The 26,075-nt window shown below is 37.4% G+C and overlaps 1 protein-coding gene and 1 long non-coding RNA gene across 8 annotated transcripts in view; one reads left to right on the top strand and one right to left on the bottom strand.

Moving 5' to 3' along the window:
* Positions 1–268: 268 nt before the first annotated feature.
* The window catches only part of PAM (peptidylglycine alpha-amidating monooxygenase), a 359,693-nt gene continuing 333,886 nt past the window's right edge, over positions 269–26,075 (bottom strand). For 5 of the 7 annotated variants that reach the window (XM_060201208.1, XM_007526804.3, XM_007526807.3 and 2 more), the window contains 9 exons: positions 24,589–24,661; positions 23,458–23,668; positions 21,829–22,029; positions 20,781–20,896; positions 15,233–15,332; positions 11,504–11,557; positions 5,696–5,899; positions 2,080–2,133; positions 269–1,117 (listed from right to left, as the gene is read on the bottom strand). In XM_060201208.1, the coding sequence (XP_060057191.1) occupies positions 936–1,117; positions 2,080–2,133; positions 5,696–5,899; positions 11,504–11,557; positions 15,233–15,332; positions 20,781–20,896; positions 21,829–22,029; positions 23,458–23,668; positions 24,589–24,661 (1,195 nt within the window). In that variant the 3' untranslated portion in view covers positions 269–935. The remainder of the gene's footprint in view (positions 1,118–2,079; positions 2,134–5,695; positions 5,900–11,503; positions 11,558–15,232; positions 15,333–20,780; positions 20,897–21,828; positions 22,030–23,457; positions 23,669–24,588; positions 24,662–26,075) is intronic. The other 2 variants (XM_007526805.3, XM_016189874.2) reach the window with 1 other exon arrangement.
* LOC132541316 (uncharacterized) lies at positions 16,005–23,338 on the top strand. The gene is made up of 2 exons (XR_009552479.1): positions 16,005–16,192; positions 22,982–23,338. It is a non-coding gene; the product is annotated as an uncharacterized LOC132541316 (long non-coding RNA).

Here is a 26,075-nt window from a genome sequence, read left to right as displayed (position 1 = left end):
AGAATCTTCTTATTGAGCTACAGGATTTAACATTCTTAGAACTTTAAAAAGAGTCTGGTTTTCCAGTTGTGTGTAGACTAAGAGTAATTTTAATTTCTGTTGACTACATAACAAAATACCTTCCTAATTTTGACATAATACAACACAATTCTTTTGGAAGTAAACAGTGACTATGTTTCATTACATCTGTGGTTATGTAATCATTACAAAAGCTAGATACAAAACCCTGCAAGTAGGCAAAAATTGCAAAATACACTCTGACAGCTAATGCTCTGAAAACACTTTATTACACAAATTACATTCAGATTCTGAAAATAGTGTTCTAACAGTGTAACCATCTAAAAATAAGACATCCCCAAAAACACACCAACTGAAGAAGAGAATTGAAAAAAGAAAAATTTAAATAGAGACTTTGTTTTCTTTTTCTCACTGCAATATAATGCTAGTGATTTTAAAAAAATAGAAGGAGATTTAGCAGCTTTGTCTTCAGGTAGCGCAAAGTTTCTCTTTACTGCCACAGGCTGAGAATGCTGAACAGGAAAGGCACCAAAGAAAGACATTGGCAATGGAAGTGCTTCTGGAAAGATACTGTGTTCAAGCAGAGAGAATGGGATTATTTACATCTACAGAAAACTCTCAAATACGTAAATGATCAAACTTCCATCATTAAATTAGTATTGTGATGGAAGAGGACTGTTTCTCTAGTCTATGTTCACATAAAGACAATGGCACTATTATGATTTTTTTTTGGGGGGGGGAGGTTTCTAACTAAAAACAGGAGCCAACCAAAGCAAAAAGAATGTAAATAAAATGTGTACAGTCCCACACAGACTAGTGTTAAGTTACAACTAAATACACAAAACTCTAAACGTGCTAAAGGGAAAAGAATTGGGCATTCTTTGTAAATCCCATCAAGCTATAGCAAAGCCCTGCTTTCAGGAAGAGGAAGGTAGAGGTGCAGGCAGAGGCGCAGAATACTCCTCTTCAGATTCACTTCCATCATCCTCATCTTTCTCTTGGTCACTTCCCTCTGTGCTAAGGCGGTCAAATCCTTTTCGACTATAGCCTTTACGACCAGCAAAGAAATTTCCAAGGTTTAAGCCTCCTGTTCCTTTTCCTGAAGAAATCAAACAATAACAGAGAAGTGAGGTTAACGTTTGCACAAGTGTTTCTACTTATCTTCCAAGTTCATAAATGGCAAACCAAGTCCGAGTCTGAGAGAATGGGAAAGGCTAGATACTAGTTTTCAAACACTGTAGACTTTCTGGTTACAGAGTCAGAGGATACTACTCTACAGTTTCAGTGAAATAAAGGAAAAAAAACCAACAAAGTTCTCAGGATTCTATGCTTGTGCAGGATTTACTGCAGTCACTTTAAAAAAAAATATTTATTTATTATTTATTCCCTTTTGTTGTCCTTGTTTTATTGTTGTAGTTATGATTGATGTCGTTGTTGTTGGATAGGACAGAGAGAAATGGAGAGAGGAGGGGAAGACAAAGATGGGGAGAGAAAGATAGACACCTGCAGATCTGCTTCACCGCTTGTGAAGCGACTCCCCTACACATGGGGAGCTGGGGGCTCGAACCGGGATTCGAAGGCCGGTCCTTGGGCTTTGCGCCACCTGCGCTTAACCCGCTGCGCTACCACCTGACTCTCTTCAGAGTCACTTTTCACCTACAGCATTTTCCAGACTTTCCAGAATTGACACTCCCCGAGCAGCTCTTCATTTCAATGACTTTATGAAAAGGTCATCTTCACTGTGACAAATACTGACATGTCAACGGGAATGACAGAAATATTTTCTGAAGACAAATGAAGCCAGATAAAAGGCAGGGGAAGGGAATTAGGTGATACAGAATGGCAAGGTGGGAAAAAAAATGGAAAATTTGCCACTAGAGGCATACAATTCGGTTTTATTTCCGGTTTGCATCCTGCACTTCACACTAGGGTTCTGGAGGGTTTGTGCAAGGACATTAATTTTTGAGAGAAAATAAGAAATAACTTCTTGCTCTCTAAAAGGCATGAGCTTGCTCACTTTGAACTGAACGTGAAGGGGATTCTAAAATGTCATAGGCTTACCTCTAAACCTGCCCAGTACTCTTCCAGAAGTTGCCTCAAGTTTGCGTTCAGAATCTGCAAAAAATAAAGAAAGAAAAATAAATAAATAAATTTCAAAAATTAATTCCAATTACCTTTCTAAATTCATGAGTTCAACTTTCCATAGAAAGGAATGGGCAGTGGTGTCTGGTTAAGTGTACACATTACTGTGCACAAAGACCTGGGTTCTAGCCCCTGGTGCCCACCTGCAGGGGGAAAGCTTCATGAATGATGAAGTAGGGCTGCAACTGTCCCTGTTTCTCTTCCTCTCTATCTCCTTCTCCCCTCTCAATTTCTGTCTTTATCCAATAACAAATAAATAAAAATATGTGAAAAAGAAACTAAATATAAGCTTAAAAAAAAAAAAAAAGGAAAAGGGGGCCAAGGCGGTGTTACACATAGTACAAAGCACAAAGACTTGCTCAAGGATCCTGGTTCAAACCCTGGCTCCCCACCTGCAGGGGAGTCGCTTCATAAGCGGTGAAGCAGGTCTGCAGGTGTCTATCTTTCTCTCCTCCTCTCTATCTTCCCCATCTCTCTCAATTTCTCTCTGTCCTATCCAATAAAAAAATGAGAAAAATGGCTGGCAGGAACAATGGATTCATGGTACTGGCATCAAGCCCCAGTGATAACCCTGGTGGTAAAAAAAAAAAAAAGTCAAGAGTAAATGATTTGCAGGATGTATTTTGCCTGTATACAGTCTAGGGGGAAAAAACTATGTTACTGTGGTAGAGAAAAGGGCTAGAACTCTCCTGCCTGTGCCTCCTATAAGCTGTGCAATCTTGACAAGTTACATCTCTGAGCGTCAGTTTTCTCTTCTGAGAAGAGGGAGCGAGAGCCTTCCCTACAGCTCAGTACTATTTCCATGAGAAGCTACATAGGATGTGCCTGGTGACACACAGTAAATGCTTAATAAATATTACCTACTTTAGTTAGGGGTAACTTTTGTTGCCAATGATTTGTAAATATTTATAAACTCAATTTAGGAATCTTTGTCTTAGACTCTGACCTTTGTTTTATAAACAGCAGATACCCGGCCTGAGAAAGCTGTGGACTCATGTTTATCATTCCCCTCTTTATGTAAGACTTAAGTAAAGACAAAGAACTTGAAACCATAAGCTTTTAATCATGTAAGATGACCCCAAATTCTCCCTGTAGGGCTACTCATCTTCATGAAGAATCAACTTTGTTTCCTCTTGTGGAGTTCAGCTCTCTGTGGGTCTCATTTTCCCTTAGCTGGTTATCTCCCTACACTTTACCCGACTTCTACTTCTTCCTTAAAGTCACAGAAGCTAGACTAAGGGTTTTTTTTTTTTTTGGGGGGGGGTCTCTAGCTAGGATCAGAGGCAGTATCACAGAGAAAAATCTAACAGGTAGAAAACAGAGGAAGGCAGAAGAGTATATTGGGAGAGCAACAAACAAAGCAGGAATAAGTTGATAAAACCCAGCCAATGAATTAAGCTGCACACGCTACAAGGCTGTAGGGATGGTCCTTAGTGGGATTTATAGGTTCTGTGCCTACCACAGTATCTGCTGTAGGCCTGCTACACAGTAAGGGTATATTGAATAAAGGAAAGATCTTTTATGCGAGTTACTCAAAACCCTCACAGATTGGAAAAGGTCAGGAACAAATGTTGGAGGTGGGAGTACAGCAGTTTACGTAACAGATGTTCATGCCTGAGACTCAGAGATCCCAGCTTTAATTCCCAACACCACAACCATAAGTTAGAGCTGAGCACTGCTCTGATCAAAAGCAAAACAAATAAAAAACAACCAGTATTAGGAAAAGGCGAGAGGTTGTTCCACTTTCAGTATTACATATATTACACTGAGCTCATAGAAAACTACATTTTGCTAAGTAAAACATGTCTTGAATAATGTTCAATCAGAGTTCAAACTGGGTCAATGTCTTCCATCCTTGTATATTCAGCATTCTGTCACAGTGCCACATCACATGTGCTTAACAGCAGCCAGACAAAATCAAACCTTCCTGATTTCCACTACTTCTGTCTCAACTGACAACATTCTTGCCGTCTGCCCACAGGCCTCATGTGCTCCCGATACCCTATGAACTCATCACTGCACTTACTACCCTTTATTACTACTTCTTGTGCCACTTATTCTGTGAGTTCCATTTATGTATTCAGTCATTCTTCCAAAAACTCTTTATTATACCTCCAGTGCCAAGAAATGACATTTTTGTTATGGACACGTAAGTAAACAAGTTAACATGCAAGCTCCTAGCTCTATTTTGAATTTTCCATCTAACTTCAGGAAGATAATAACCATATTTATTTACCATTGTCTCTGCTTACCAAGTTCCATATCCATACAGAGCCTCCATCAAAGCATTTTGAGGAAGAATTAAATGTATTTCTTTGTAGAGCTTTATTGCTTACAGATGGAAAGTAAAAAAAAAGTCCAAGAAAAAAAATTCCTTTCACAATTTAGATTGAATCTTGTGTGTGTGCGTGTGTGCGTGCGTGCGTGTGTGTGTGTGTGTGTGTGTGTGTGTGTGTCTGTCTTTTTTTGTCAAGATTTTGCCATGTGCAAAATCTTGCCATGGCTGTCTTGGCCTGAAATAGAATCAGATGCTATTTCTTGATCTAGTTCTGTCTCTCCCCTAGTCCATGGAACTATTTTCAGAGAGAGATGTGGACTCCTGCCTTAGTAGCTGTGGACACAGGCCAAAGGACTGAACCTGAGAGGTGAGAAACAAGAGTTGGACTGCTTATCTATTTGGGTGTCCTGAAAGGATCTCAGTGTCTGGCTCATATACAATGCTATTAATGTGATAAAACACTGGCTACATAATTTTACCTTGCCCTGTTCAGTTATGAAAGACTGAGCCTAAATTATGGCTCCTTTCAAACTACCTAATAGTTTGTTACCAAGATACCTCATTTCCTGAGAGAGCTGAGATTTAAAATGAGTACTCTTCATAATTTTGTATGATTTTTATTACCAATATTATCCTTCAGAATCATCGGTGGCACTGAGCATTTACTAGGTGTCAGGTACTGTGATAAATGCCTCGCTTATATTACTTCAATTATGGCATTATTTCATTTAACCTTTGCACAATATTCTAGGTATTTTATTCCCACTTTACAGATGAGAAAACAGCATTTTAGTGAGATTAAGTAACTTGCCCAAGATTATGCAGCTAGGAGCTACAGCCCAGTCAGTGTGTGTGTGTGTGTGTGGGGGGGGGGACCAAACTCCCAAATAAGTGACCCAGTTTGAATGTGGGCATGGTCCTCACAGTAGAGATTTCCTTTCCTCTCCTGACTCACTAATTCACATAGCTTTTATTAACCTACATGGTTACATATGGAGACATCAATTGGGACTGAACCAGAATTAAAGGGTACATATTAATCTATTTCAAATTTCTGAGGCCTTAATATACTTTCTGCTGTGACATTAATTATAGACAATACTTAGAACATAGACAATGACGTCAAAAAAGGTAGAGACACTTTAAAAAACAAAGAAACCCCCCCCCCCAAAACAAACCATAACCATATGTTAGGATAATCAGGCCAAACACTCTTTCAAAAGTAGTTTCCAAGTTCAAGGGGCTCATTTTACTTGCCTCCAAAGACCCTTGATTTTTTCCACCGAATAAATATGGCAATGGCCAGCAGGACAACCACTGGGATAATCAGAAGGGTGGTCATGAGAACAACGGGCACTCCTGAGCCCAGATCTTTGATCAGTTTCTGTTTCTCTTGCATCTTCTGCAATTCAGAGGAGGTGGGTTTGTTCTCCATTTTGGTTTCAACAACTGCCTCGGATTCTTCAGGGAAAGAAGAGTTCACAATATTCAACTGACTCAGATTCCAAAACCCTCTCACCCATCCCTACCCAGTGAAATCAAATCAACAACCGCTCACAAAGAACTTGTGGAGTCAAATATATTTTCAGTTCACATTTTACTATCTGAGTCTACCAAACTGGGTGTTGGTATGTTTTGAGGAACCCCCCGGTTGGTTTTTAATTGGTTTACTTTGGTTCTACTTTTTATTCTCTCTTTAGTTAAATTCCATAGAAAATTATTACCTTTTCATTTTCTTGTTCAAAGTGAAAATTAGTATTATGGTATAAAGGAAGAAACTGTTGGATATCCTGGAGTTCAGTGACTCTGAGCTCAAATCTTAGTTCTTCAATATAACTAGCTGTGTAACTTTGGGCAAGTTACTTAAATAATTTAGGCCTTAGTAACCTAATCAGCAAAATAGTAATAGCACTTCTTTCATAAAACTGATGAATGTAAGTGTTTACTATAAGTATGGTGCTTAGTAAATATGTTTCCTTATATATTTATTATGAATCTCTGTTGTACGTGCTGAATGACTGGTACACCATATGCACACATTTATACATAAAGTCTACGGTTACACACCGGAAAAGGAACTGTGTCCTTTTCAGTTTTTTTTTCTATAGTTTCACACAAACTGAAAGCGCACACAGAGATACTGTATATTTTGTTGTTGATAAAAATAAATTACAAACTAATGTTTTGATATCAGCAGGGATTGGTTAGCTAACATGCTAAAGTTCTGCTTGGAAAAACCGACGTATAAAGCTGTATGAATTGCTGCAGAGATCTCAATAACTATTAATCTGGAAATAACATTGAACTTTGAGACATCCTTGCTCCAAGAAGCACATCTGTATCTTTGCACCAAAGTTTAAACTATCATATTTCCTTTCTTTTTATTATCTTTATTTATTTATTAGCTAGACAGCCAGAAATCGAGAGGGAAGGGAATGATAGAGGAGAGAGACACCTGCAGCACTGCTTCACCACTTGCAAAGCATTCCTCCTGCAGGTGGGGACTAGGGGTTTGAACCAGGGTCACTGTGCACTGTAACACGTGCACTCAGCCAGGTGCATCACCACCCAGCCCCTTGTATTTTCTAAAAGATTCATAAGGATTCAAAAATTTCAACTTCTTGGTATGCTTTTTTTGTTCTATGACAGAATGTATCATATACACATTTTGACAAAATAGTGAGGTGTATAGTTTTACATGATCAGGAAAATCTTCAGATATTATATTATTTCTATATACTATTATTTGTCATTTGTCTGTTGGGTATGTAATGTGTAGACACAGCTTAGTAAGTCACTGGATGCTTCTCCAAGAAAGTGTTTCTCAAATTAATTTAGACGCTGTAAATTCAACTGAAGAGTCCCCCAAATGACAGGACCCAGATTTTTGCTTTCGTCCCCTGAGTCAGCCATCTTCATAGTCTCAATTGTATCTATCGAGTAGTTTAAAATGTCAAGCATTGTTCTCATTTAAACATTACACTTTGTCTACGAGAAGACACGGTCATTATCAGCAATTACATAGGGCCTCACAGTCTTCATTTCCTTCCTTATACTATGGTTAAAGGAGACCATTACTTTTCTTCTTTTATCTACCAGAGTGGCATTTGAAATTTCAGAAGGAAAGAAGGAAAAAAATTGATTCATAGAATTAGCTGGCTCTATTTTAACCTTTCTAAGTTGCTAGTTCAATTTAGCCTTTCTAAGCTGCAGTTTTCATGATGAATATAACTGTGCTTGATCTTGATCACTACTTTGTCTTTTCATTATAGTAGAGCAGGCATCCAAATTATTTTATACTTAAGCAGGAAAATGCATTGAGTAGACAACAGGATTTAAAAACATAGCTTGTTTATAAAGAACTTGCTTTCTTGGGAAAAGGATTTGCTTCTATTTAAAGTCAGTCTGCAACCAGAGAGACTACCTGCCATTTTTCTACATGTGATTTAGTGGATTTATCTATACCTACACCTAAAAAAAAACATATGTATCAACTCATATGTAGCTTCTTTAATTTTTATTTACTTATTTAGTACTACTTGCTTGGTCATCTCTGGGCTAACTTTTTAAAGATACAGAGAACTCACAGAGAGGGAATGAAACCATAGCACCAAAGCTTCCTTCAGTGTAATAAGGGCTGGACTTGAACCTAGGCACATGTAGCAAAGCAGTACTCTATCCTAGTGAACAATTTTACTGGACCTCATCAAATTTCTTTTAAAAGGCAGAGTCAGATTTGGGTTCCATCAAAGGGTAAAAGAAATATGAAGGAAGTAGATGACAGTCTACAGGAACCACGCATACTTAGAAAGACTCAATTAATTTGCTAAGATAAACACATTGTATTTTAAACATTCTTTATTTCCACACTCCTATGGTACTTTGGTTGTCATCTACCAAGAATACTTAAACATTAAACTTTTGGAAGCTTTGTGTAGCTTTTAAAAGATGCTCTACATTTTAAAGGAGGATAATATTTGAAACTTCTCAGCCCTAAAATAAATAAATAAATAAAATTCTTATTCTTATCAGAAGTCTTTGTAGGTGAAGTAAAAATAATCACCTAAAATTCAAAGAATTGCATTTAACATAAAATACTACTGAAGATCTCCTTATATTAAGTTCTCTTATTTAAACTTCCAATGTATCCCTTCATCCCTTATGAGGCAATGAAGATGTCTAAGATTAGCCAGGACCTGTGGGTTCTGAATGATTGAGGACACCTCTAAGGGACATTCCCCCCCCCACCTTGTAAGATTCCACTTATATTTAATTCAGAGCAAGACTATCTCAAAACAATCTCTTCTGGTCTGTCTGCAGATATATTGAACATAAACATAATTTTGAAAAGCTGAGGTTTTTTTTTTTTTTATGCTTCTTTAAAGCCACGCATTTAGAAAAGGCTAGTTACACTACTATATGGGTCATGTCTCTCTCCTCTGGACAAAAGGGAACAGTCCAGAGATCAAATGGAATCAGATTAGTGGGACAGGGAAGGAAAGTTATTATTAATAAAGCAGTGTAGGGAGTATGAGCCAGTTTATCACAGGCACAAGTGAATACTGAGGGTGTCAGATGCCATACTGCTAGTAACATTTCAGATGACAGGAAAACTGTGCATAAACAACGATGAGATTTTTTTTCTAAAGCAATGTGCTCCTGTAAAATGTTTTATTTTCCATAAGGTCTAAGACACTAATTACACCAGTGAGTTTCTTTTTATTTTCTTGAGATGAATTCACATCATCATCTTTTATTGTAAGTAAGGGGCAAAGACTATATTTTGGTGTGATACTGGAATATTTATTTATCTGGAAATATAAATATCTTTTCTAAATTTCCTGTCCTCATAAACTCTTTTTAGGGAGTCGGGCTGTAGCGCAGCGGGTTAAGCGCAGGTGGCGCAAAGCACAAGGACCGGCATAAGGATCCCGGTTCGAACCCCGGCTCCCCAACTGCAGGGGAGTCGCTTCACAGGCGATGAAGCAGGTCTGCAGGTGTCTATCTTTCTCTCCTCCTCTCTGTCTTCCCCTCCTCTCTCCATTTCTCTCTGTCCTATCCAACGACAACAACAATAATAACTACAACAATAAAAAAACAAGGGCAACAAAAGGGAATAAATAAATAAAATAAATATTTAAAAAAAAAACTCTTTTTAAAAGTGTTTATTTATTTACTTATTTATTTGTATTTTTAACAGAGCTCAGCTCTGCTCTGATTTATGGTGGTGCTGGAGATTGAACCTGGGACTTTTGGTGCCTCAGGCATGAAAGTCATTTTGCATACCCACTAGGCTATCTTCCCAGGCCCTCATAGACTCTCTATCCCTAACGCTTCCTGTGAACACAGCTAACACTAAAATTCTGCTGTTGTTTACTTGCTGTGTAATCATTCACAATAGGATTAGTATCGCTAATGGTTATTTAAATCTGGGAAGTTACAATTCATATGTGACATTTAACAGGGTTGTTATATATGGGGTAGTTTTTCTCCATCTCTTTCGCCACCAATAGGTTAAATTAAGCTTCTAAAGTTTGAGAAACACAAGTTCTAGGAGGTCTAGTTCGATTTATATTCCTTTTTGGAATGAGAAAATGATCTCTAAAACTTAATGAGTCATGTATGTTCAAAGAGAAACAGAACAACTTCACTTAAGTTTGGGTATTCCTAATTCTTAAAACTGGACAGTCAAGTGGTCTGGGAGGTGGCGCAGTGAATAAAGCACTGGACTCTCAAGCATGAGGTCCTGAGTTCAATCCCTAGCAGCGCACATACCAGAGTGATGTCTGGTTCTTTCTCTCTCCTCCTGTCTTTCTAATAAATAAATTAAATCTTAAAATAAAAAAACTGGACAGTCAAGATAAGACACTTTAATATAATTTACTGTTTGAACTTCTGGGTTCTGATGCAAGGCTGGGAGGTTTTCTAACTTACTAGACTTTAGCTGTGTGTACTGAGAGGGGAGCATCATTCATCCCTCTTTGATGTATGAAAATGAGATGAATGCCACTACTGTCATCTGGGCAGAATCTGTACAAATGCCAAGCAAAGCAATTGCTATTTGTTTATTTTATAATATTATCTTACCCCTTTCAACCTTGAGCCGGCTATATTTTCTTATCTGCCTACATAAATTCCCTAAACTCCCTCTTGGTTCTTGCTTCTTTTCATCTCCTTTCCACCTGCTTTTATGAGAAAGGAAAACAAGTAAGCCTAAGGTTAAGTGTGAATATCTAGGAGAGTCATTTTTAAAGAAACTAATAATGGAGTCATTTAGCCACTTAAACATTAGGAGCATTTCTTGTGAATTCCTAACAATACATGCCCATGAATAGTAGCAAAATATACAAATGTAAATAGTAGAAAAATATACAAATAGGAACAGGAGAAACTTTAACTGGGATTCCAAATGAACAACAACCTCAACAACCCATGGGTTTGTATCCTATTTCTCTGTTCTTGTTAACACATACTATCATATGATTATTTGTGTATATGTGTACATATGAGCACACAAACATTCACTTCAGGATGCAAGCCCTTCGAAGTTCTGTACTGTATTTTCTCTAGCACTGCTGCAGTCCCTTACACATAGATGGCCATCAGTGACTGTTAGAAGCAGAATGGTACTAGGACAGCAGCTAAGGTAGCAGCAGATCTTTTCAGACTTTCACTTCTTTGAATAAACCCAACTAAGAAAATACTTTTTACAATGCTAAAAGGTACTTTTCTGCTTGCCTGAGGTTAATGTGTTTTCAAGTGACTGACTTACTTATTTTCTCCCTGAATAACTCTGGTCCACTGCCTCTAGATTTCTCACATCTTCCGTCCCTTTCCATCACTTGAATTAAGTTCATTATTTGAGTGCATTATTACAACTCCGCTTGTTAGAAAAAGCAGTAGCAATACTCAGGTTTAAAGGTTCAGCACATAGCAGAAATTATAGATCATTTGTCACATTATATTTTATTTTTAGCTTAATAATTTTTAAGAGCAATGAAGAGCCTTAAAAAAATTAGCACAAGTAGATTTGGGTTTCACAGTTATTATACACATCTGACTAACCTTTAATATCCTGGACATCAATGCCAGCCTTTTTAACTGAACGGTGTTCCATTTCTATAGAGACAAAAGTTAAATGAGGAAAAAAAATGTCAGAATGCCCCCCCAAAAAACATTTGATAATTTTCAATTCTGATATTAATTTTATCATAAGGAAATAATTCCTTAATCATCAAATACAATAATAAACTAGAAGTTAGTTTAACACAGATGATTAAGTACAAGGTGAATTTAAAATCCTAGGGACATAAATATAAAAGGGCCTAGGATAAATAAACTGAAATAAAATTCTACAGGTCTTCATATTTAGGAGAAGATTATGCTTGTGGAGTCTAATACATCATGTTTTCTTTTCTTTTTTTTGATGCCGATGGACTTCAAGTTTCTGGACTGATTTTTTTCAGACAGAGAAAGAGAGAGAGAGAGGGAGAGAGAGAGGGAGAGGGAGAGGGAGAAGGAGAGAGAGGCATGATAAGGCAGCAGCAAAGCTACTTCCAATGTGGTGGGAGCTGGGCTCGAACATGGGCCCTGTGCATGACAAAGCAGGTGTACTATTCAGGTGAACTATTTTGATGGTTCCATATTGTATTATTTCTAGTAATCTCAAGTAGATCTGTTTTCACTCTGACATCTTAGACTAATTATTAATTCTACCAGGTTCAATTACCAGTCCTTCAATAGACATAAATGTTCTTATTGCTCCAAAGTTACTACTTTCTGTAAGCATTATTTGATTTTTTAAATAAGATTTTTTAAAAATACTTATTTTATTTATTTATTCATTCCCTTTTGTTGCCCTTGTTTTTATTGTTGTAGTTATTATTGTCATTGTTGGATAGGACTGAGAGAAATGGAGAGAGGAGGGGCAAGAGACAGAGAGGGAGAGAGAAAGATAAGACACCTGCAGACCTGCTTCACTGCGACTCCCCTGCAGGTGGGGAGGCAGGGCTTGAACTGGGATCCTTACTCCAGTCCTTGTGCTTAGGGCCACCTGTGCTTAACCTGCTGTGCTACAGCCCGACTCCTGTATTATCTGATTTTAACTGAACTACAGAGGACTTTCATATTTTGAAGAATGCTATAATGCAGCACTGTGGGTATGTCAAAACCACATAGAGAAGTTTTTCCAAAATACAGATATTATCACCCCTTTTTATTTATTTGCCTCCAGAGTTATTGCTGGGACTCATCCATTGCTCCTAGAGGCTATTTTTTTTTTCATTTTACTGTATAGGGCAGAGAGAAATTGAGCAAGAAGAAGGAAATAAGAGAGAGAGAAAGACGCCTGCAGACATGCTTCACTGTTTGTGAGGCGTCACCCCCCGCCCCCCAGAAAGCCAGGGGCTTCAAGTGGGATCCTTGTGAGAGTCTTTGTGCTTAGTACTATGTGCACTTAACTCGGTGCACTACCACCTGCCTCCTCCTTTTTTTTATAGATCGTGAGTGGGGTCTGGTTATATGTATTTTGAAAAATATCCCCAGTGATTCACTAAAGTGGAACGAAGAGCCTGAGACTAGAATATTAATATGTATCATATCTGTAAACAGAAAATATCCCCAATATTTCTTTTCCATTTTGAAAAGTATCTTTATTTTGAAAATTCGGGGTTTAATTATGCAATTAGAAATTATGCAGGAACCTCACTTACAAGAGGAAGTTATAGCTAGAGTAGAAAAGTTCACAAATGCCTCTGTGCACTCTTTCCTACTCCCCTAACTGTGGTTTTATTGCAAAGCAGTAAAAGTTATTCAAAGGGCAGTGCTAAAGCCAACATATTACCAAATGAACTTGGGCTTCAAATCTCTATGTTATCTGACTAACTACACTGTTGGATTTTACTATTCTTGTTTATGGCTTATATTTTCTAATCTTGTTATAATGAGATCTTTCTGCTTTCATCAAGTCCACATGCCTTTATTGTTTCTCTAAAACTTCCTGTTGCAATTCCTGATGTCCCAAATTCAATGTTTTTAATTCCTTTCATTTTTTTTTTAACCAGAGCACTGTTCAGCTATGGCTTATGGTGGTGTGAGGAATTCCTGTCATTTTTAAATATGTATTTATATTTAGATATAGAGAGGAATTGAGAAGGGAGGGGGAGAGAGGGAAAAAGACAGAGAGACTCCTGCAACTCTACTTCACCAGTTGTGAAGCTTTCCCTCTGCAGGTGGGGACCAGGAGCTTGAACTTGTGTCTTTGTGCTCTATAATGGGTTCATTTAACCAGATGTGTCACCGCCTGGACCCTTTAATTATTTCCTTTAACATCATCTTATATTTTCTGGAATCTACTACACTATATATTATGCTTATTTTTATTACTGTAAAATATAATTTTAAAAGTCACCACTTTTATTATAATGTTGCATATTTACATCGTGGTGCAACCACTACCTTAGCTGAAGTTTTGTTTTTTTTTTAAATATTTATTTACTTTCCCTTTTGTTGCCCTTGTTATTTTTTTATTGTTGTTGTAGTTATTATTGTTGTTATTGATATCGTCATTGTTGGATAGGACAGAGAGAAAATGGAGAGAGGAATGGAAGACAGAGAGGAGGAGAGAAAGATAGACACCTGCAGACCTGCTTCACCACGTGTGAAGCAACTCCCCTGCAGGTGGGGAGCCGGGAGCTCGAACCGGGGATCCTTATGCCGGTCCTTGCGCTTTGTGCCACGTGCGCTTAACCCACTTCGCTACCGCCCGACTCCCAGCTGAAGTTTTTAATCAACATTACTGACTACAGTCTCCGTGTTATAAATTACACCTCCATGACTTATGTGCTTTATCAATGAAACTGTATTCTTGGTCACTTTAACATTTTTTGCTACCTTCCCCCTCCTCTTTAGTAGTCATGACTTTATTCTCTGTTATCTATGAGTTTTATTATTTTTCTTTTGCTTGCCTTATTTTCTTGATTTCATGTGGTGTTTGTCTTTTGTTGTCTGACATTTTTCTTATCATAATGCCCTTTAGGTCTACCCATATTATTAAAAATGGTAAGATTCTGTACCTTTTTTATTCTATTGTGTAAGCCTCTCTAGATATTGGAGTTTGTGACCTTGTAAGCATTCACTGCTCTTGTAACTAAAAAACTTCTATTGCTTAGTATTATAGCAGAGATTTAGCAGATTTAAAGAGATTAAAAAGTAGTCTCCAAATTGCAGTTAGAAATACCCTCCTTCACAAACTAACTACTTTGATCATGCATGACAAAGGACCTCTTCTGTTCCCATACTTTTGAATAACACTGACACAGAGCCATTTTGTATTTTGAGTAAGTTGGAATCCAAGGGGGAAATGCTGTTAATTATAATATATGTCTGACACATGCTGGCACTTCTAGGTGTTCAGCCGCATCTAAAGAGTGGAAACCAGTCAATCCAACTGTTTGTCAAGCCCTCTTCTCCCTTTGGAAGCAAAATGGAATCAACCTGCCTTTCAGTACTACAGACATTACTTCAGGCATTAAGAATTTCTTGTGGAATTATGTGAAAACAGGTCTAACTGCCAAAAAAAAAAAACAAAAAACCAAACTTCTCTCCAAGTTTAAGAACTCTATTTACTCTTTGAAAACAACATCAAATAGGTCATTTAACAACTACCAATTAAACCTTGATTCCCCAAATCTATCCATAAAAAGAGAAAGAAATGAACAAAGTGCAAATGATTCTGTCACATTTGTAAGCAACAAGAAAGGAAAACGGAGGGCAATAATATTGTTAAAACCATACTTTCAGTTGAAGTGAACTTCCACACAGTGTTGGTGTGAGCATCCCCAACGTACACAGTCCCGTCTTCAGAGGCAACGATATCATGAGGCATGTCAAAGTGCTGGCAAAAATAAGGAGCATAGATATTAGGGGTGCAAGCCTATACTGAAATTCTTCATGAAACGAAAAAACAAACAACAAAATTAATAAATATTTATATCAAAGCAACTTTAGGCTAATGAAAATAAGAATAAACCAATCACCTACTGAGCACTGGCTTTATTAGGTATAATTCCAAACACCGGGATATGTTCAAGGAACCTTACCACTGACTTTTAAGTCAACTGGAAAGTGACACGCAGATTTTTTTTTTAAAGTACTACTGAACTGGTATTGCAAGATCTACCTATATATATATGTGTGTGTGTGTGTATATATATTTTTTACTTTTTATTTCCTTTCACTTTTTATCACTATCAAATTTGCCTGTTTAAAATGATGCAAGTAGAGATCTACTAATAATTTTTGATATTACTGTCATCAAGTTGTCATGCTTATCTTAAAATTATTTACATATTACTGATAAAAGGGGTCATTTCAAAGATAAAGGTTATTTAGATGATTTCTGAAATGAAGCAAATCAAGTTTTACCTCAAATTACTTCTTGGACTTTAGTACCTACTTAGGTACTTGGTGTTAATATGGCTTTCCTCAAGACAGAGTTCTGTTTCAAATCATCACCATTTCAATCTTGAGGAAACAGGAGACAGGGGAGCGAGCACTTTATGTGACTTTCTTGAGGTCATTAAGCTATCATGACTTTCTGGAAGAGTAGACTTCAAATGTGCTGCTGCCATTTTCATCTGTCTACTGAAGCCTCCAAAGCTGCCACATCTCTGCCAGTTGACAAGATGTGAATGATTTTTTTTTTTCACCTTTGAGGCCAATAGTCTGAATACACAGTTCTCGAAAACATAACCGGTGAGTATGAATAAAAACTGTGTCAGCTGGCATCTGCCTGCTTCATTTTGCTAAGTACACTGGGCACTAATCAGTAAACTAGTGTTTTTAGTTCACTTTAAGAGGGACAGAACACATGCTCTGGAGATACCACTCTGCTTTAAAAATCAGCAACAGTTTGTCACAATGAGAAAGAAAAATGAGACAGCACTGCCAAGGAAGGAGCTCATTCTTTCATGCTATCAAATGAGCTGTGACAAATGTGCATAAGAAGGACAGAGAGCCTGAAATCAAAACGTTGCCTTCTTAAAAATTTCAAGCCTGTCATTAAATGTTCATCTTTATTTTAGGTTCAGCTAACGGGTGGCAACAGACTTGAAAATCACAGGCAGTTCCTGCTCTCTACCAAAATATGTTCTTAGCAACTCTTTTGCAAAACATATGTTTGTAAAGTGCTTCCAATTTTTCTGGTAGGACAAATATTAAATAGGAGAGTAAAGGGATGGGGGATGTGTGATTTACTCGCTGGCTAAGAATTTGACTTTAAAGAAGTTTTGTATATTGTCTATTCAAGGCTATAGTAATGACAAATCTATCTGTGGTTCTCAAACCGATTCAGGGATTCAACAAGGTATCTGTTGCAATACTTTGACATCATGGGAGATTCAGGAAGAGTGGTAGGAGGTAGGACTTAAGACTTTTTCTTCACTGCAATCAGAGTGAATTAACTGTGATGGTTTTTCCCTTTATTGGGAGATTAATGGTTTGCAGTCAACAGTAAAATACAATAGTTTGTACATGCATAACATTTCTCAGTTTTCCATGTAAAATTTCAATCCCCACTAGTTCTTCCTCTACCAATATGTTCCAGGATTTGAACCCCCCGTCCCCTTCCCTAGAGTCTTCTACTTTGGTACAATACACCAACTCCAGTCCAAGTTCTGCTTTGTGTTTTCCCTTCTGTTCTTATTTTTCAACTTCTGTCTATGAGTGAGGTCATCCCATAATCATCCTTCTGTTTCTTACTTATTTCATTCAACATGATTCCTTTGTCAAGCTCCATCCAAGATGAAGTGAAGAAGGTGAATTCACCATATTAGCTGAGGAGTGACCTTTTATTGAGCTTTTCTATTATTTTGTGGCATCTGAAGCAGAAAATTATGTTGCAAACCTTATTATTAAGTTTTAGGATTTCAGAAATAACTGGATTTTAAAGATTGCACCAAAGTAAAAGACCTTGGGGTGGGGGTGGCTGGAGGGTACAGGTCCTGGAAAAAGATGGCTGAGGAGGACCTAGTGGGGGCTGAATTGTTATGTGGAAAACTGGGAAATGTTACACATGTACAAATTATTGTATTTTACTGTCAATTGTAAACCATTAATCCCCCAGTAAAGAAATAAAAAATGTACCAAGCAGGTGGAGTGACTGCTGTGTATGACTTCCCAAGTTCAATTCCATCCAAAGCATCACATATGCCACAAGCGGTGAAGCAGGTCTGCAGGTGTCTTTCTCTCCTCCTCTCTCGATTTCTCTCTGTCCTATGCAATAACAACAATAACCACTACAACAAGGCAAACAAGAATGGGGGAAAAAATGGCCTCCAGGAGCAGTGGATTCATAGTGCAGGCACCAGCTCCAGCGATAATCTTGGAGAAAAAAAAAAAGCCACCAGGAATGGTGAATTTGTTGCATAAGCACCTACCCCCAGTAATAATCCTGGTAGCAATAAAAATTAAAAAATGGGAGTCGGGCGGTAGTGCAGTGGTTAAGCGCAGGTGGCACAAAGCACAAAGACCGGCATAAGGATCCCAGTTCGAGCCCCCAGCTCCCCACCTGCAGGGGAGTCGCTTCACAGGCGGTGAAGCAGGTCTGCAGGTGTCTATCTTTCTCTCCCCCTCTCTGCCTTCCCCTCCTCTCTCCATTTCTCTGTCCTATCCAACAATGAAGATATCAATAACTACAACAATAAAACAACAAGGGCAAAAACAAAGGGAAAATGAATAAATATTAAAAAAGAAAAGAAAAAAATTAAAAAGTAGGGAGTTGGGCAGTAGCACAGCGGGTTAAGTGCAGGTGGCGCTAAGGGCAAGGACCCGTGTAAGGATCCCGGTACGAGCCCTGGCTCCCCACCTGCAGGGGAGTCGCTTCACATGCGGTGAAGCAGGTCTGCAGGTGTCTGTCTTTCTCTCCCCCTTTCTGTCTCCCCCTCCTCTCTCCATTTCTCTCTGTCCTATCCAACAACAGCGACATAAACAACAACAACAATAACTACAACAATAAAAAACAAGGGCAACAAAAGGGAATAAATAAATAAAAATTAAAAAGTAAAAAAAAATAAAGTAAATTAAAAAGATAATTTAAGGGGGGATGGTGGGGCACCTGGTTGAGTGCACATAACAAAATGGGCAAAGACTCAGGTTCTAGGCCCCAGCCTCCCACCTGTAGGGGGAAAGCTTTGCAAGAGGTGAAGCAGTGTTGTAGGTGTCTCTCTGTTTTCTCCACCTTTTGATTTCTGGCTGTCTCTAATAAATAAGTAAAGATAATAAAAAATTAAAAAAATAATATGAGGTAAAACTGAAATATAAGTCTCACACAAAAGCAAAATAGGACTTTTGACTTTAAAGAAGACTCTCTTATAAGTCTACACAACATCTTTTCCTTACCAAACTTAATCTGTTTTATTAAATGATATTATAATTAAATGAAAATTCTAAGGGGTTTATTAACTGATTTCTGTTTACTGAGTCAATATAGAGCAAATTCCTTTATTTTGGTATAATATCAAGTCTTGTTTATGAAAGGAAAAGCAAATTTTCCCTTGGTGTTAGACCTCGTTCAAGTTTGTAGTACTGACACAATATAACTCATTCACTTCTGAATGTCTGAGGAGTGCTCATGTTTGAGCACAATGCTCTCCTAATTTTAATTCAGGTTACTTAGTATTATAAGAGTATGGCTCATTTATATTCTAGCCTCTTGCTTATCAGCACTTAATTTTGACTTCTAGAGACATATTTGAAAACGAATATCCTAGAACATGCAAAAATTATCACTACAGAATAATTTAGGCAAAATGTTGCATTAATACAAAGTGATGTCCTGCAAGATAGTTAAACTTCCCACTTTATCATCAGGTATGAGGAGGTCAATTCAGAGGAGGCAAAATAATAAGATGAAATTATTAACAAAGACCCAAGACACTGCTGCATTATATATCATCAATGTAAACAATTTCTTTTTGAAGAGCTATAATGATTTGATGTTTGCTCATTGTTTCCCGGTGAAATATTTCTGTGAAATGTAATTTATTGTATATGGAAAGAAACTTCCCCCTCTCCTCCCAAAAAGGGAATGAAAACTGGAAATTTTTACTTCAGATTCATTTTGGGTCGGCTTTTGCTAAATGTTCATTTGAGCAAGAGGCTGTGTTTTATTCTGTGTATCATGATATCCTTAGTATCTAGTTTGACACAGAGAAAATACTAAATCCACACTTCTGGAATGTAGTTTGCTAACACCAGACTAGTTATAAATATTTTAAGAGAAACACTTCTAAAATATTGAGTAAAGCATTTTTAAGTTATTTTTTTTTAATTCCATAGATTTTATATCTTAAAACTACTGTCAGTTTTTTAGTATGGAGATATGCTTTGTTCAGTGGTTTATGACTGTAGCCATCTTGATACAAGTAAAACCAGTAATTCTTTTCATGTTTTGAAATAACTCCTCGCAGCATTTTACAACCTGTATTTTAAAAAATGCGTGTACCACAATTCAAGCAGATCCTACTGGAAGTTACAGTGAAGAGAAAGTAAAGTGAGGATACAGAAAGGCTGTCAGCACACTAAACTGTGGTCACTCTGCACAAAGTACAGTGAGTCTGGACATTGGTAACTTATTTATGAAACTAAAACTTATCTTTAGCGTTTTACCTACACCAAGTGTTAGGACTTGAATATACCCCACAAAATACTATTTTTAAAATTTGCTGCCCACTGAAGTTATAGCATAAGAAAGACAAACAAGATTTCTATTTGATCTAAGAGAACTGTAAAAATGGTGTTTACGTTGCACTCAGCAGAGCACACACAGTAATTACTATGATCAAGGCTTGCTCTGGGTTCAAGACTCAGGTCCTTATTTCAAGACCCAGGTCAATATTTTCCGGGGAATCTTTTTGAGTGGTGAAGCAGTGTGGCAAGTGTCTCTTTCCCTCTTTCTGTTATCTCCCCTCCCCTCTCAATTTCTCTAGGTATCTATCCAAAAATATTGCTAATTTTCATTTGAAGATATTGATCTAGAAATAAAGACATTTATTCCTAAAAGAACAAAGTAAAGGCATACCCCTGTAATTTTATGATCTTGTAAACCAAAATTAGATTACTGATTAAAAGTAAATAACTAAAGGCATCTTCTGCGCGCGCGCGCGCACATACAAACACACACACACACACACACACACACACGATAATAGGATATTGACTCATCAGTCTAGCTAAGATTATCACAATCCCTTAAAATTTTTATAAATTATTCAAGTGAATACCAAGATTTATATTTTAGTTTTATTCTTGTAAAAAATCATTCCTAAGCAATGTATGTGAATACCTTGCGCACTGGCTTAAAGACGTCTATAATTTCCCCACTGGAAAAGTTCATTACAAATCCTTGCACAGGTTCTTGGTCTTCAAAGTAAGGTTTCCCATTCACCGCAAAGAGCAAACCTGTGGCAACACATCTAGTTATTCTTTAAAAGATGGTTAATGCTGGCCCGCGAATATATCCAAATACATTATGCAAGCAATAAATGTACCGAATGGACAAAAATTAGAAAATAATAAACTTAGCAAATGTCTCTTCCTGAGTAATAAAAGCAGGGACAACTCATGGGACTAATCACTTTGCAACAGAGATACCAAGAACTGTAAAGGTTGTTTCACTCAGGAAGCCAGTAGAAATCAGATGGATATAGGTATGGGTATGGGTATAGGTATAGGTATAAGAATAGGCATAGGTATAAGAATAGGTGTAGGAACAGGTATAGGTATGGGTATGGGAATGGGTATGGGTAAAATACAGGTACAGATATAGGTATGGGTGATACGTAGGTATAAATGAAGATTATATAAGTTTTGGAACAGATTTAGAGATGTATAATATAGGTTCCACTGATATTTGTCATAGGGATTAGGGAAAGGCAATGTATTGAAGGGGTACTTAATCATTTGGGCTATCTAGTCATTTAGAAGTTCTTTAATATCTGCTATAGCTATAAGAAGAATCAGAGAGAAATATGTAAGCAAAGTAGGGAGATTACAGTATAAGTACAAGAATGATCTGATTTTTAAGGTACTGAAGTTGGGACATTCAAGATGTATATTTCAGAATATTTAAGACATTTTTCCTAATTACAAAAATCAAAACACATTTTGTGTTAATTTTATAGACATTCATTATAAACTTGACCATATATATATATAGCTCAGCTCTGGCACTAAGTAGTGCTGGAGACTGAATTTGTGACCTCTAGCTTTTGGAGCCTATATGCAAATACGTGGTGCTCTAAAAGGCTGAAGTATCTTCTTGTGCTATGACAAATAATCATTAAGGGTGAAATATAGTATGGCCAAATAAAGAAGTGATAAAGATAAGATACCTGGTGTATATGAAATGGCAAACACATTTCTTCCAAATGCTTTATGTTTAATTTCTCGCACAAATTCTTTTGTGTCAGTTTTAAAACACTGGATTCGACCATTTTCCCTGTCTGCCACACATAAAAGGTCCAAATGAGGTACAAGGGCCAAGCTGTGAGGAACATAGAACTGGCCAGGTTTGGGATTGTCCCCTGAAGACTCTATAAAAGGAAAAAAAAAAAAAAGAAGGAGATATACAATTTGTAAAACTACTCAAAGTAACATAACACTCTTAGGGTTTCTGATTTTCAAATTCATGACAAAAAAACAACAACAAACAAACAAATATATGGAACCAGGGGAAGAACAAGTTAAAACAACTTATAAGTTTATTCAAAACATTTTTTTTTTACTTACCTACAAACATACTGCAGCTTTTTCCTGTTTAGATAATTACATTTCATAGATTTCCTATGCTCTTTTCCCACTTACAAGGTATGTGTATATGCATGTATGTTTGTGTGTGTGCATGCACACGCCAGTCACTGGATGTGGAGATCCTGCTTACCTCACTTCAGAAAACAATAATAATAATATCCTATAGAGGGTCTTTCCATCAACATGGATCAACAATGGTAGAGAATGTTCCATGCTCTGAAGGGAGGTTGGAAAACAACACTCTAAGCTACACCTGAGGAAGATGGGTTCTGAAATTGGGGAGGCTTGGAATGTTCCTACTCATGACCACAGAATGTGAGCTCAGATCTACAGGGATGCAGAGGTCACATAGGCTCTTAAGCTGAACATGGGCCCCAGATTACATCAAATCGATGGGGCTTATAGTCAACAACATTTATACACCTTTCCCATATTTGGGAGCTACTCTCTTCCCTGATCCAGGTTTCTGGTCCTTTTTCCAGCCACGACATCATCTCCCCAGATGATAACTTGGGTCCACCTGTATATCAGATGTCAGGCTTAGAAAACAAAAACAAAAACCAAATCAAACAAAACAAAAAACAAAACAAACACTAGTATAGCCATGGGCCCTTTGGAATATAACTAAAATAGGTTTACTAACTATCTACAAAACAGTGATGACCAAATCTTCATCTGCACTATTCCAGCCTTTAGGTTCATGACTAGTCAACAATTTGTTAACTCTTCTTTCAGCCACCAGGTTCCAGATGCTACTGTGATGCCAGCTGGACTTCCCTGGGCAGACGACCCTACCAATGTGTCCTGGAGCCTCAATTCCCCAAACCCCTGCCCCACTAGAGAAAGAGAGAGACAGGAGAGACAGGCTGGGAGTATGGATCGACTTGTCAACACCCACGTTCAGCAGGGAAGCAATTATAGAAGCCAGACCTCTACCTTCTGCACCCCACAATGACCCTGGGTCCATACTCCCAGAGGGATAAAGAATAGGAAAGCTATCAGGGGAGGGGATGGGATACAGAGTTCTGGTGGTGGGAATTGTGTGGAGTTGTACCCCTCTTATTCTATGTTTTTTTGTCAGTGTTTCCTTTTTATGAATAAAAATGTTTTAAAAAAGCAATATCTTATAGAATGTGAGGTGTGGCTGATCTCTTGTCCCTACTGAATCTAGTTCAGAATTACAATTAATGTTCAGGAGTTTTGTTAACTACCTTCTCCCCACTGGGTGATGAATATCCCACTTGGTGAAAACTGAACAATCCGACTGTTGCAGTAACCATCTGCCACGTAGATCATTCCAGTGTCTGGATCCACAGCTACATCAGTGGGTTGACAGAAGTGATTCTGGTCACTGCCTGGTTGCATGCTCCTTCCCAGGACTAAGAGAGGGCCTTCTTTACTGTTTGGGTCCAATTTGAACACCTTTTAAAAGAGCATTAAAAACCTTATCCACACTGCATGGCTATTACTGGCATACCTAAAGGACTAATACCATTTTCAGAGGCAATTAGAATGTTGGTTTCCAGAGACTAGTTTGTAAAAAGACATCTTTTAGAACTTGATTGGAATAAAAAATCATCTGCTCTCACCCCTTCATTTGCTAAACGAGGCTAAACGAGATTAAGTAGTCAACTCAAGGTCATCCAATTAATTTGAGGTGGACCAAGATTACTGCACTGATGTTCTTTCCCACTCACCCCTTTCTCCTTTCTCCTTTTTTCTTTCCTTGGCTAAGAGCACAGTACTCTCCAGCTTAAAACATGATCGGTAAATATTTGAGATGTTTGAACACACTTCCTATCTTCTGCGTTCCAAACTTGCTTTTTCCCCCAGTTCTTTACTACCTATTCATAACACAAGCATTAAACATGAGCTTATTATTTGATAGAAAGACTCGAAGAACTATTCTGAAATAAAACTTATTATAAAAAGGGCAAATCCGGTAACTGTATTTATGAGAAACCTTGCGTCAATTTACATAAGATTGAGGTAGCTTAAGAAAGGAAATAAAAAACGCCAAGTGATAAAACAGAAACAAGACAGAGGGTAGAAAAGCAATGTGGACAGCCAAGACAGAGGCTGGGAGCTCCCACAGAGATGATATAATGAAGCTTCACATCTGGCCCTAAACTTCCTGCCAGCCCAGTAAACAAGGATGGCTTGCTTGTTTACATATTTTTTCCTAGCCCTGTGTTCTGAAATAGCTGTTCCTTTTCTTCTCATTCTTTCTTTTTTTCATTATGAACTCACTGAGCCACCGAACATGAACTAAACAAAACAAGTGCATTTGAAAGCATTAACTCCAGTAGTTTCTATTTGAATAAATGCCAAATGAAAATTACCTGATGGAGAGCTACATCTGTGACCCAGTAATTTCCTTCTTTATCTATACTCAAGCCATGTGGCAAGTAAAACCTGAAAAATAAAAACAATTGTTTCAATTATATATTGAGTTCCAAAGTACAAATAAAAAAAATTGAGGACTAACATACCTATAAAGGTTCTATAATTTAAAAAATCAATAAATGTATATCAACATTACTCTATAAAAAACTAAAATGAATTGTTAAATGCAAAGACCTGGGTGTGGGAGATAACATAATGGTTAGGCAAAGAGAGTCTCTTGCCTGAGGCTCCAAAATTCCAGGTGTACTCCCTCCCCAACCCCACAGACATAAGCCAAAGCTGCTCAGTGCTCTGGTAAAAAACAAACAACAAAATATAACAGCTATAGTAAAGACTCTGCAACAAGTGCTATTCACTCATTTACAATCTATAAGTGAAGGATCTCTTTTCTCTCTCTCTAATATATATACATAAAACAACACAATAACTTTAATTTAAAAACAAGCTCTAAAAGCTAGCGTGGTGATTCGGTGGGTAAAGCATGACCTTTGGGTATGTCAGGTCTGGGTCTAATTTCCTGCTCTGCATATAATCTAGAGGAGATTTGGTTTCTCTATCATTAAGAAAAAAATGAAAAATGGAAAATAAAAACAAAAATTTAATGTCAAAGTATTAACATTTCAGAAATTTGTATGAAAAAATATCATCTAGAGAAATACAACTGATCTCTTTAGCCCTCAGTTACAAATTTTAACCAAAAAAACTAATATGCATGTGGATTTTTTTAAAAAATGTTTTATTTTCACTTTTTTTTTTTTTTGCCTTTAGGGTTATTGCTGGGGCTCAATGCCTGCACTACGAATCCACTGCTCCTGGAGGTCATTTTTTTCCCTTTTGTTGCCCTGGTTGTTTTATCGTTGTTGTGGTTATTATTGTTGTTGTTATTGATGTCGTTGTTGTTGGATAGGACGGGGAGAAATCGAGAAAGGAGGGGAAGACAAAGTCAGACACCTGCAGACCTGCTTCACCACTTGTGAAGTGACCCCCCTGCAGGAGGGGAGCTGGAGGCTCGAACTGGGATCCTTACGCAGGTCCTTGGGCTTTTGCTTAACCCATTGCGCTACCACCTGACCCCCATAGTGGATATTTTTATCTGTAGATTCATCTTCATGAATTCAATTGACTATAGATGTCAGTTGGTTGAATCCACTGTATAAAACTTATGAATATGGAAAACCTACTATGTGGCACAGCTCATCAGCTGATTTCATAGCCAGAAGGGGGGGGGTGAGATCTTCAAAATGACCCCCACAGATACCAGAGAACAACTGTAGGTAAGTTTTGTGTAAGTCAAAAGTTTTATGGAGATTTTTTTTTCACATTTTAATTTATTATTTAAAAAATATTATTTTATTTATTTATTAGATAGAGACAGCCAGAAATCGAGAGGGAAGAGTGGGATAGAGAGAAAGCAAGAGAGACA

The sequence above is a fragment of the Erinaceus europaeus genome, chromosome 11 (assembly GCF_950295315.1).
Source record: "Erinaceus europaeus chromosome 11, mEriEur2.1, whole genome shotgun sequence".
In the NCBI taxonomy this organism is placed as follows: domain Eukaryota; kingdom Metazoa; phylum Chordata; class Mammalia; order Eulipotyphla; family Erinaceidae; genus Erinaceus; species Erinaceus europaeus.
Note: the sequence above shows the minus strand (reverse complement) of the source record. Positions and strands in the feature narration are given on the sequence as shown.